This window comes from Cebus imitator, unplaced genomic scaffold (genome assembly GCF_001604975.1).
Source record: "Cebus imitator isolate Cc_AM_T3 unplaced genomic scaffold, Cebus_imitator-1.0 Scaffold256, whole genome shotgun sequence".
NCBI classification, from domain to species: Eukaryota; Metazoa; Chordata; class Mammalia; order Primates; family Cebidae; genus Cebus; species Cebus imitator.
Window position 1 is genome coordinate 2,443,591 of NW_016107571.1, and position 12,998 is coordinate 2,456,588.

The 12,998-nt window shown below is 40.8% G+C and overlaps 1 protein-coding gene across 2 annotated transcripts in view; it reads left to right on the forward strand.

Moving 5' to 3' along the window:
• The window catches only part of CD53 (CD53 molecule), a 27,981-nt gene extending 16,407 nt beyond the window's left edge, over positions 1-11,574 (forward strand). For both annotated transcript variants that reach the window (XM_017499330.2, XM_037728138.1), the window contains 7 exons: positions 3,816-3,895; positions 4,772-4,960; positions 6,314-6,388; positions 6,950-7,045; positions 8,631-8,711; positions 9,756-9,839; positions 10,753-11,574. In XM_017499330.2, coding sequence (XP_017354819.1) covers positions 3,833-3,895; positions 4,772-4,960; positions 6,314-6,388; positions 6,950-7,045; positions 8,631-8,711; positions 9,756-9,839; positions 10,753-10,824 — 660 coding nt within the window. In that variant the 5' untranslated portion in view covers positions 3,816-3,832 and the 3' untranslated portion in view covers positions 10,825-11,574. The remainder of the gene's footprint in view (positions 1-3,815; positions 3,896-4,771; positions 4,961-6,313; positions 6,389-6,949; positions 7,046-8,630; positions 8,712-9,755; positions 9,840-10,752) is intronic.
• The last annotated feature ends 1,424 nt before the right edge of the window (positions 11,575-12,998 follow it).

A 12,998-nucleotide genomic window follows, 5' to 3' on the forward strand; every position in this document is an offset into this window, starting at 1 on the left:
TTAAATTAAACATCTTGAAGTGAGGTGATTATCCTGGATTAGCCAGGTAGTTCTTATCTAATCATATGGGCCCTCATAAGAATGAAGCAGGAGATGTGATATAAAAGCAAGAGGTTGCATGATGCAAGAAAGGAGACAAGGAATGTAGGTGACTTTAGAAGCTGACAAAGACAAGGAAACAGATTATCTCCCTGAGCCCTACAGAAGAAAGGCAACCTAGCCAACAACTTGAATGTATACTTTTGACCTTCAGAACTGTAAAAGAATAAATTTGCGTTGCCTCAAGCCACAAAGTTTGTGGTAATGTTTTAGCAGCAATAGGAAACTGATGCAAGCACCCGCTGCAGAGCTCCAGGGTTTGCTCTCTGTGCAGCTTTCTTTTGTACCTTGCTGTGTCCTGTAAACCCTAGCTGCCTTGGTTTCCTCAGAATCTCAGCTCTACCTCCTTAACCCAGGGAGTCTGCCAGGTTCCCCATCTCTGCTCCGTGGTCTGCAAACTGTCAGTGAATAAAAGCTGAGGCAATCACAGGATGCACACCATTTATTTCCCATCTCTCATGGGTCCACTCATTGTCTTACATTCAGTGTTCTGCAGAGCATTATTTTATAATCTACATTTTTTTAGCTGTTTCAGGTGAGGGGGTAAATCTGGTCCCTGTTAATTGATGGGCCAGAGGCACATTTCCCAAATATGTGATTATATATATTTTTGTTTTTTGCTTTGAGACAAAGTCTCACTCTGTCACCCAGGCTGGAGTGCAGTGGCATGATCTCAGCTCACTGCAATCTCCACCTCTCGGGTTCAAGAGATTCTCATGCCACCGCCTACCGAGTAGCTGGGATTACAGGTGCGCACCACCATGCCCAACTAATTTTCATATTTTTAGTAGAGACAGGGTTTCACCATGTTGGCCAGGCTGGTCTCGAACTCCTAACCTCAGGTGATCCACCTGGCTTAGCCTCCCAAAGTCCTGGGATTACAGGTGTGAGCCACCACGCCCAGCCATGACTTTATATTTTTACATTAAGAAAAGGAAATGAAAAAGGTGAAAAGAATTTTAATAACATTTTAGTTAACCCAATATGTAGAAAATATTATAAGTTAAACATATAATCAATATTGAAAAATTACTAATATAATCCTTTTTGTACTAAGTGTATATTTTACGCTTATAGCATTATAGCAATTCAGACTAGCCTGATTCTAAATGCTCAAAGCCACAGCACAGCTCTAGGGTACAATGAATCACGAGAGTTCGTGTTTAGCTGCTCAAGGGGACTACAGTCATTTGAACGTTTTAGCTTTAATGTCGCCTTCCCCATGAACTATTCCTTGATCAATCCAGCTGAAAATCTTTGAATTTTCATGGGATTTGTTACTGTTCTTTGGGACTTGACATATTTTATCTTTTATTGCTTGATATGGCTTATGCAAAGGGCAACAAGAGGGATTCTCAAGAATTTGGAAATGAGGACTGGCAAATGTTACATTCTAAGAGTTAAATTAATTCTAGATAAAAAATAAAAAATTCTAGATAAAATCAATAAGATTATTTATTCATATGTCTTACTCTATGAGATATTTTGTCAGTATGATGCTGATAAAGGTCTGGGAAACACTCAAATTCATCATTCACTCCGGATAAACAAAGTAGTTCTTTAAGACTAAAGAATCATGGATTCCATTTATTGAGTACTGGTCTTGCTGTATGCCAATCTATGTGATAAGATCATTTAATCTTCACATTCGCCCTGTGAGGGATAAGTACTGCCCAACTTTACATAGGAAGAAATTGTGGCTATGACTGTTAAGTTGGTGTCCAATTCTCACATAGCTGTTTCGTGCATATGTATGAGGTGAATTCAAGTTTGACCTCAAAGCCTGGGTAGTAAACCATCACACTTTTTTTTTTTTTTACTTCTGATGTATATTCAATTACATTTATAATCTAATTAATTTTAATTCAATTTCATTGAAGTAATGATGTAAATATAAGAATAATCCCGAAAAGTAAGACAAGAAGAAACGGAGAAAAAAGCACAAAGTAAAAGAAAAGGGTATGAGATAGATATAAGTACTTGGTGGAAATTCACTTTTTTGTGGAACAGAAGTGGCTCATCAGACTTATCTACAGCCTGGATGAACTGTTCCCTCAAGACTATGTGATTTCCGGGTACCTTGGAACTAACTGCAAAGAAGATACTATGGATTGCACAAGTGGCCCATGGACTAGAAAAGGCATAATTTTCATGGAAAAAATCACGACCTCAACATTCTGCTTTATATATCAGTCCTGTGCACAGTTTTCAAATATGAATCACTTTATAGAATGTCATTACCTCTGACAAAAAATTCAGAATTCTGGGCCAGGCGCGGTGGCCCATGCCTGCAGTCCCAGCACTTTGGGAGGCCAAGGCGAACAGATCACTTGAGGTCAGGAGTTTGAGACCAGACTGGCCAACATGGTGAAACTTCATTTCTACTAAAAATTCAAAAATTAGATGGGCATGGTGGCGCATGCCTTTAGGCCCAGCTACTTGGGAGGCTGAGGTGGGAAGATCACTTAAGCCTGGGAGGTGAATGTTGGAGTGAACTGAGATTGTGCCACTGGACTCCAACCTGGGTGACAGATTGAGACCCTGTCAAAAAAAGAAAAAGTAAAGGAAGAAGAGATGAAGGAAGGAAGGAAGGAAGGAAGGAAGGAAGGAAGGGAAGAAAGGAAGGAGGGAAGGAAGGAAGGAGGGAAGGAAGGAAGGGAAGGAGGGAAGGAAAGAAGGAGGGAAGGAAGGGAGGGATGGAGGAAAGAAAAGGAGGGAGGGAAGGAAGGGAAGGAGGGAAGGAAAAAAGGAGGGAGGGAGGGAAGGAAGGAAAGAACAAGGAAAGAAGGAAGGAAAAGAAAAAAAAGTAAAGTCAAAATTTTGTATCTGGATTTCTAGAATTGAGGACCAGACATTGGACATTGATGTCCTCACTAAGAAAATGATATTCTAGTTGAAAAAAAAAAAAAAAAGCTTACATTGTTGTCTTGTTTTATCTCTGCTGTAAGCTTTTTTTTTTTTTTTGTGGAGAATGGGGTCTTGCTATATTGCCCAGTCAGGTCTCAAACTCCTGGGCTCAAGCTATCCTCCTGCCTCTGCCTCCCTAAGAGCTGGGATTATAGGCGTGAGCCACAGTGCCTGGCTATCTCTGCTGTAAGACTGTTATCTTCTGAAGTATAGCTACGGCTTAGTCATGGTTGCATCTTCCACAACATCTAAAACAGAAAACATTATAAATGTTTCTGCAATAAAATAATAAACGAGGCATGGCTATGTTCCCCCCACGTTCACGTGGAGAAGTTTAATGATCAAATGTAGTGTGTGCATGAATTACAGAGTATTTAAGAAACTGGCTGATGAAGCTGTTGGCTTTCTTGATGGCTGATTGACCAGTCCATCCCTGACTTCAAGGGCTTGAGTAAGTGCCCAGGCACTAGTCACTAATGCTGCAGATGGAGCTAAAGCACTGGACTGGTCTTTGTCACTGTGACGCATCGCCTTCTAAGAACGGCTCTATTGTTTTCTTCTACAATGCTTAATTCAATATTAAGCATTGTTGGTCTGCTGAACTGGAAAAAAAGTGAATGTCTTAAGATGAGCCAGTTGACATTTCAGTTCAGAAACTAGGAGAGCAGAGAGTTTGGAGAAACTTTCCAGAGGAGAGCCATAGCTCAAACCCAAGGTAACACTAGAGATCCCTGAACATTTGTGCACACCGATCTCTGGTGCTACCTTACAGAGCCAGGTAACTTACTTTCTTCTTCCTTATTCCTTAGGGTAAGAATATCACAGCATGGGCATGAGTAGCTTGAAACTGCTGAAGTATGTCCTGTTTTTCTTCAACTTGCTGTTTTGGGTAAGTGTGTCTCTTCTGAGCATGGTTAAGTTCACCTTTCCGCAGCTAAGTTCTCCTCTCTCCTCTACTGAAGAGGCTCGTGTCAGGTAAAATGCATGCATGTTTGGGTCATGGCCAGCGCAACCATCCTAGAAACAAAAGAATAATAATTTTTCCCCTCTTTCTGCCACAGAATAAACCTGAAAAATGGAAAGGTACTAATGCAGTTATTAATGGAGGCGCTGCTTCTTTCTGAGGGCTTTAGTTTACTACCACTCATAGCTAACATGTATAGCTGAGAAACCTGAGACTGTGTGCTCTGGGTATTAAGTGCCTCTGTTTTTCTTGTCTTTGTTTCTAGATTCCTTGAAACAACAAGTGATTGAAAGGAAAGTCACCCTTTCTGGGGAGGTTTCACTGTACAAAATCCAGCAATTGAATTTCAGATATAGGATGGGTTGGTACTCATGTATACATGAGAAGATTTTTATAAGTTTGGCCTCTCTAGTTTTCTACCTAGCAAGATGAGCTTCCTCAAGCAGGGCATCTTCTCTACATGGTCATGGTTTCCATGGGGAAAGCCATGTGTGAGCAACTGAAAAGATAAGGAGCAGAGAGTTAGACCGATATGTAGTGAAGATATTGTGTGGCTCACAGAAGTGATCTTTCCTTGGTTTCTGGAAATGGGTAGGAAGAGTTGTGAGTAGGTCTCCACATGAAAAGCTGGGATTGCCTCTCCAAGGTGCGCATGGAAAAGTTCAGTAAAGAAATTATTCATCAGACTCTTGATTGAACCAATTAAAAATAAAGTGATTCTGATCTCAAGGAAGTGAAAATAGGAGGACATATCCAAGAAACACGTTTTGCTTCAGGATGTTGTGGAATTCTTCCTTTCAGATCTGTGGCTGCTGCCTTTTGGGCTTTGGGATCTACCTGCTGATCCACAACAACTTCGGAGTGCTCTTCCATAACCTCCCCTCCCTCACGCTGGGCAATGTGTTCATCATCGTGGGCTCCATTATCATGGTAGTTGCCTTCCTGGGCTGCATGGGCTCTATCAAGGAGAACAAGTGCCTGCTTATGTCGGTGAGTCCTTACAGCAGATGTGGTGCCCAAGTTGGGGAGACGGTGCCGAAGTCCCAGGCAGATGTTTCTTGGTAGATCACTTACAGGCACAGAGAGATCACAGGAAAATGCGATTGGTATCTCAGATCAGCCAAGTCTGTCCAGACCAACAGTATATTATGTATAACTAGGGTCCCAAGGACAGGTGAGAGAGGACATTGCTATCCTCCCTGGTAGCCATTTTATACTGCGAATAATGACCTTTGCCATTATTATAATTCTCCTTCAGAGCATTTTATTTTTTCTTTATTTCTGGATGAAATCAGGTGTCATCTATCTTCCAAAATAATAGCTCCTCATGCCAGCTATTATTATGTACTTTCAGGATCTGACTCAAGAGTCACTAACTGATGGAAAAATAATTTCCAGACTCTTTCTTCCCCAAATGGCAGAGGATGCTTTCTTAGCTCATATCTGAACAAGGTACTCCGTAGAGAGACACAGTTTAGGTGAGGGCTCTGGCTGCAGCCACTGAGGTCTAAGCAGAGCGCCTGTAGAGCACTGAGCTCTACATTTCTCTCGTGTTCCCCGAACAGAGCTTGGTGTAACAGCGCCCCTTTACCAATAGGTGTGGGTTTCCAATCACCTTGGTTCTTTCTTAAGTCATCTTTTTCTCCATTATGGGTTAAGTCTTAAACTGAAGCCAAGAGAAGGAATAAGAAAAAAAAAACAGTCCCTCTTCTCAGTTCTCAGACTAATGGCAGAGATGGAAGATAATGGACATGCGGTAAATGTTTTAAGCAGTCAAAATTAATGTTGGGGTAAAAAAGGTGAAGGAGAAGGAATAAGCGAGAATTTTTTCTATTGTGTGTTATTAGCATAAAGGGAGTAAGGATCTAAAGCTGGAAACAAATATGAGTTAGACTCATGGCTAGAGTCTTTCTTTCTCCCTACTGTACAGGGCTCCTTTTAGCCACTACCAGCAGTCCTCCAGCCAGAAGTGTCCCTGATCTTGTAGAAAGGACCAGGCTCCAGATGATTTAGTTTACTGACCTTTTGCTTAACTGCTTCAATAGGCAGATGTCAAAATTGCTTAACTTATTCAACAGATGGTGTTGTGTGTGTGTTATGCGTATAGTGCTCTGATAGGCACAGCAGGTAGGAGAGAACAAAGAAGACAGTTGATCTGCCCTCTAGAGTCTAATTGTAGAAAAAGAGCACATATTTCCACAAAACAAAAGAAGGCTTACCGTGGCCTAAGGAGGCAGAACAGGAACGTCTTGCACGTGTGCAAATGCCCCTGGACGCTCCCAGGGCTGAGTGGGAGTGGGAGAATAGAGATCAGTGTGTGAGAATGTCTCTGCTTTGTCCCAGTTCTTCATCTTGCTGCTGATTATCCTCCTTGCTGAGGTGATCTTGGCCATCCTGCTCTTTGTATATGAACAGAAGGTAAGTTATAAAGAGCATAGCTTATTGCCTTAATACTGAAAGTGGGGAGTATGCAGTGGAGAAGTTAGTACAAAATAAGTCCTATAATAGAGATAGAAATGAAGTGGAAGGATAGAGGAAAGAGAGAGTAATAGTCATCGGGGGGAGAAAAAATTTTATGAAAGAGATTGTACCTGAGTGGTGTCTTGAGGGATGCCTGGAAGGAGCAGTAAAACACGTGTATCTTCCTCTGCTTGCTTTCGTCTGTGTATTTGGCAGGAGAGAATGTCTGCCTCAGTGCCTAAGGATAGCCCTTGCTTTAATTGTCCCTTTTTCTCTCTTGTAAAGCCAGAGCTCTGGAAGGAAGCAAGCCTACTAAATACTTCTTCCTTCAATGCCACCTCACGCTCAGGATCTCAGGATGTTTGCCCATAGATAAATACCCTCTCCTCACCCTTAGTTCTGAGGGGACCAGTTGGAATGCAAGAGCAAGTACAACCACTAGCCTATACTGGAAATTCCTTAGTTCTTGAACTCACCTGCTTTTTACCATGTCTCCTCTACTGGAATGTGCCTGCCCAGCTGAATGAGTATGTGGCTCAGGGTCTGACCGACAGCATCGACCGTTACCACTTGGACAATAGCACCAAGGCAGCGTGGGATTCCATCCAGTCATTTGTGAGTAAAGGTGGAATCCTCTTCAGATCAGCCCAGACTTTATTTTCAAGCCTAAATCCCTGGGGGCTAGTTCTTTTTTCTGGAAGTTTCAGAATCTAAGGTCCACATCCCTGAAGTCCAGAATAATGCCTTGGCTATCACAGACAGGGGAGCCCAGGAATTAGTCTGATTAATACAAAGTTATCTACATTTCTCTCTTTCATCCTTTTCTAATGCGAATAGGTATATTATCTAAGTTCTACTAGGATGTGAAGAAGACTCAGACACAGCAAACTGGATTAGTTTATGTATTTTCCAAAATTTTACTGAAAACAGTATTGTATAATACAAGAAATTGCCATTGAATTCTTGAGTTGCCCAAATCAGGCTTGTTACCTGGCCTACCAACACCCAATTCCTCATGTGCCGTTTCTACCCACAAACACGGATATAGATATATACAGCATATACAAGCTCTGTGTTCCTGACTTGATGTGTTCGGAGATAAAGATGAAGCCTTGCACCAGTATAATCTATCTTGTCTCAAAACAATACCACTATGACCGCATGGCAGCTTAGTATGGAGTAGAAGAAATGGCACAGGAATTAGAGCCTCGAGACGAGAATTGGGTGGCCTTGGGGAAGTCACTTAACTTCTTTAGATTTCCAATTCTTTATTTTTTCAATTCAGTTTAGAAAACTTTTTATTATATAATTTTTAGAAATATACAAAAGTAAAGAGAAAAACAGAAAAATGAATGTCCCAACTCTTCAATAGTTAACACTTTGCCAGTGTCATCTCATCTAATTCCCTATATGTTAAAGTAAATACTAGACAATATATCATTTCACCCACTAAATATAAAAGAACTTCTTTTTAATACACCTAAAATTTTACTTCTTAATACCACCCATAAAGTCTATAATTAAATTTCCCTAATTTTCTCAAAAATTTTTAATTGATTTGTTCAAATCAAGATCTTAACAAAGGCTATGTGTTTATATTTGAATGACATGTCTCTCTATTTCTTTTTTAATCTATAGTACCCCTCTTTGCTCTTGCTCTTTGTGGAAAGAAATTTGGCTATTTGTTCTATAGACTTCTTCACTCTCTAGATCTGGCTGGTTGCTTCCTCAAGTATTTTGGTATCAGGGAGTCTCTGGCTGCATAAGCCTCATCTTAGAAGTGTGATGGGTTTTTGTTTTGTGATAAGATTGCCATAGCTATCATTTCCTGTTGTATCATGTAAGCAGGTACATATGTCTGATGGTCTCACTTTCTGTGATCTTAAGACTTAAGCTCTTGGTGGGTCCAAGGGTAGTCAACCTAATCCCTCCATTATGCAGTCCCTGGGTGCCTTACTCTTGATCTGTAAAATGTGACTAGATTAAGCACAGGGGTCTCTACTCCACAGGGGTCTTATGTGAATGAAATGGTATAACAGATTAGAAAGCACTTTGTTTCAAGGAGACCATAGTAAACAGGCCAATTCTGAACTTCCGCGATAGAGTCAGATCTGAAGGGCCACATTTTCCTCTAAGGTCCACAGCTTTTTTTTCACTGTTAACTTTCTAACCATCATTGTTTTGGGGGTTTGGCTTTTAGCTGCAGTGTTGTGGTATAAATGGCACACGTGATTGGACCAGTGGCCCACCAGCATCATGCCCCTCAGACCCAAAAGTGGAGGTAATTTTGTTGGCAATGTTTCTGTTATTGACATCTTGGTTTAAAGGTTTAAATTGGAAACTGTGGTCATAGAGGATCTAGACCTTCTATCCAGAAGCAGGGCACCTTTAATAAAAGAGAGGCCAGGGTAACAACCTCTGGTAATTAGAAAAGTCAGAACAACATAGGAACAGACTCATTTACACTAGAGACACTGTGATTGATCTTGCTACACTAGACTATTACATTAGAGGGGAATAGTTTGTGTGAAAGTGAAAGAGGGCTGTGTCTAGATATTTCTTAAGCAAGAAGTAGGTCTACTTATGGTTAAAAGTGAAATTTATAGGATTGAGATAGAAAAGTTTCTTCCCCTCCCTCTTTCTCTTGGAGATGGCAGAATTCAGCCCCTTAGGGAAATGAATCATAAATGAATGAGTAAGGAGTTGTGTGAGAGGGAGTTAGCGGAACTGCTGAAACAATCTAATTAATTTGGACATCCAGAACAGGCTCTGAGAAGAAGCCAAAACCATCTTCCAATTAGACCAAATCCCTGAGGTCTTGTCTCCTCATGTTACCTGCCCCTGAAGGTGTCTGGAAATCTCCAGAATTTTTCAGGTTTGTGGAGAAAGACTAGGACACCCACTGACCAACAGCTGCCCTGGTGCTTGGTAGGGCTATAATGGATTTATTAACTGTTGAAGCAGAAAGTGAAATGCAAACCAATTTTAGGATTGCATACCCTCTATTCCCATTTGTTAATCTCAGGTCAGCACTGAGTGTTCAAAGACAGTAGGACATCAGTTGCTAGTTAGTTTAACTCAGTGGGTAGGAATCTAGGACCTCTATATTAAGTACCACTGTAATGATAACAACAGCAGAAAAGTCTCTAGTTTAATATTTCCCACTTTATGCCTGTTTCTTCATTTATGCGAAGAAAATGAAAATATGATACCTAAGTATCTTTGTATTATGAAACGTAAAATGCAAACCGCTGCATCTTCCAAGTAATCCTCTTGATATGGCAGAATTGTAGAGAGTATCATTTGTAACTGAAATTTTTTCTAGGGTTGCTATGCGAAAGCCAAACTGTGGTTTCACTCCAATTTCCTGTATATCGGAATCATTACCATCTGTGTATGTGTGATCGAGGTAAGAGCTTAACCACAGGATTGTTGTGAGGATTACATGAGTTAAGTCAGGTAAGGTTTCAGAATTGTACCGGGTACACAGTATGTACACAATAAATGTTAGCTATTTTTACTAGCATCTGAGTTCCACAACCAAGTAGAAAATAATGTAATGAATAATTTGGTTCAAGATATATAGAAATTGTGCTATAAGAACATCTCTCTGGTCAATTTATTCTTCAGAGATATGAGTGATTCACATGATTCACAGTCAAACAAAAGGCCACCAAGGAGAATCCCACTTTGATCCCTCCCTCAGCTGGTCTGAAAAAGATGAATTGATAAGAATTTTATTTGAAAAACTGATCTTGCATGCTAAGGGATTGATGACGAAAATTATAATCAATTTTCTCTGTTTCTGTGCTCAGTTTGACAAGTGATGGGTAAATTGAAGGTCGTTTTTTGTCCTTTTTAATAAAAAAAAATTAAAATAATATGATATTTCTACCATTTTTCTACCCAAGTGTTGGGTATATCATAGATTAGTTAAAACCCAATCAGGAAGCTGAGATAAAATGATTTTCCTCTGCTTGAAAACGAAGGAGGCACAGAGCATGGAGAGAGATAACTCATTGCACAGTGTTCAGTGAGCAGAATATGACGACCCTAGCAGCAGGGCTTCTGTGACTTCCTCAGAAGACAAACATGGTCCAATACTTTACAGCCTATTATCTTGTCATCACTGACCCCATTTCTCTCCCCACTGCTATTCTTTAACTAAAGGAGAGAAGTCCTGAGAGAGACTTAAAAGTAATGCTGGGAAGGGTGGTTTCAGTGTGAGGGAAACATTCCTTTTCTCAGGGGCCAGTCCCAGGAGTTGTGAAGAAAATGACTTTTCTTATGAAGACTTCATATTTTCCCAACTCTTTTCACAGGTGTTGGGGATGTCCTTTGCACTGACCCTGAACTGCCAGATTGATAAAACCAGCCAGAGCCTAGGGCTATGATCTGCAATTTCCCTGTGTTGGAGAGACTTGTTTCATCTCTGGAAATGCAAAACCGTTTATAGCATGAAGCCCTAAATGATCTCCTGCTGGATTGTCCTCCTCCCATCTTGTCCCTTTTTAGGTCCCTGTCATAAAATCAGAGAAGAGGGCATTGGCCAGGCACATCCCATCTCAGGCAGCAAAACAATCTTTCACCCACTGATGGCAGCAGCCATGTCTCTCAACGTGGCGAGACTAGTATCTGAGCATTTTCTAGACATGGGAGGCAAAGAGAAACTGGAACTAGTAGCCCAAGGTCAAAGGGTGAGCCCAGGACATGAATTTTTGCATCTTCTCATTGTCCAGTTAGTCTCCAGCCTCTAAATCATGCCCAGTCTTCTCCTCAAAGTCAAGGAAGAGACAAGTTGAAGAGAGCTCTGGGGCCAGGCTCACTGGAGCACCATTGTCAAAACTCTGTTTCTGTCTGACTGAGAGCTGTGGCTACAGGAATTATCTTGCCCTTTCTCCAAAGGGCAAGATCTCATTTCAATTTCTTTAACAGAGTGCCTTATTGATGTTTTCTAAGTCTTTCCAGAAAAAAAACAACAACAACAAAAAAAAACTATCCAGTGATTTATATCCTGACTTCAACCAGTCACTTAGCTGATAATCACAGTAAGAAGACTTCTGGTATTATCTCTCTATCAGATAAGATTTTGTTAATGTACTATTTTACTTTTCAATAAATAAAACAGCTTATTATCTCAATCACAACATTCCTACATATCAAACACTCCTTCTATAACCCAGCTTGATTACCCTGATTAATACACCAAACCAGGTGTATTAGCCATCTACTGCTGCATAACCAATTACTTCAAAATTTAGTGGCTGAGGACAACAAACATTTATTATCTCATGGTTTTTGTGGGTCAGGAATCTAGGAGTGGCTTCGCTGGGTGATTCTGGTTCACAGTCTCTCACATAGCTGCAATCAACATGTCAGTTTGGGCTGCAGTCATCTGAAGGCTCAACTAGAAGTGGATCTGTTTTCAAGCTCTCTCACTTGGCTGTTGGCAAGCCTCAGATATTTGCCATTTGTGCCTTTCCACATGGCTTCCTTATGACATAGAAGCTGGCTTCCCCCCATATGAAGACATCCAAGAAAGATCATGAGATTCAGCACCCAAAACAGAAGCCACAGTTGTTGTTTTTTTTATAACCTCAGATGTGCCATCACATCAGTTCTGCCATATAGTGTTTTTTAAAGGTGAGTTGAAATGTTCAGCTCACACACACACACACATACACACACAAGATTATAGACAAGTGTGTAATCTATAAGGGATAGAGATCATTGGAGGTCATCTAAGAGGTTGCCAACCCTATCATGTTCTTTGGTCAAAAAAAGAAGCTAAATTGAATTATCTGTAAGACAAATTGAATTGTCTACATATAACCACACTTTGTAAGGCAGAATATATGACCATATCTAATACGGAACCAAATGTAGAGAAGTCAGAGAAAGGGGTAGAGAAAAACTGGTTTATGTTCTTAAAATTTTGTGTATCATCTTCCCTCTCCCTTTCAGAAAATTGGTCATTTCAGTAGCAGTCTATAGAAAAACGTACCACTTTTGCATTTTTCCAAGACAAAGAAGTAGCAAAGGAGACTCTGTCTCTCCCTCTCTCTTTTCAGATGAAGTCTCACTCTGTTGCCCAGGCAGAAGTGCAGGGGCCTGATCTTGGCTCACTGTAACATCTGCTTCCCTAGTTCAAGCAATTCTCCTGCCTCAGCCTCCTGAATAACTGGGATTACAGGCACAGAATACCATACCCAACTAATCTTTGTATTTTCAGTAGAGATGGGGTTTCCCCATGTTGGCCAGGCTCGTCTCAAGCTCCTGACCTCAGATGATCCACCTGCCTCGGCCTCCCAAAGTGCTGGGATTATAGGCGTGAACCACCATCCGTGATGAGACATTCTCTTAAGTATCACAAGTTTCAAAAGTATCTCACGTCAAACATGCACAAAATGAAACTTACCTTTCTATCTTCCAAAACCGCTTCTCTTCCTTGTTCCCCATATCAGTGAGTGATAACATCACCCGCATTGTTTTCCTAGCCAGGAATCTAAGATTTGTCCTTAACTCTAGCCTGTCCTTTACTCCCAAAAACAAGTCACAGTCATTCATG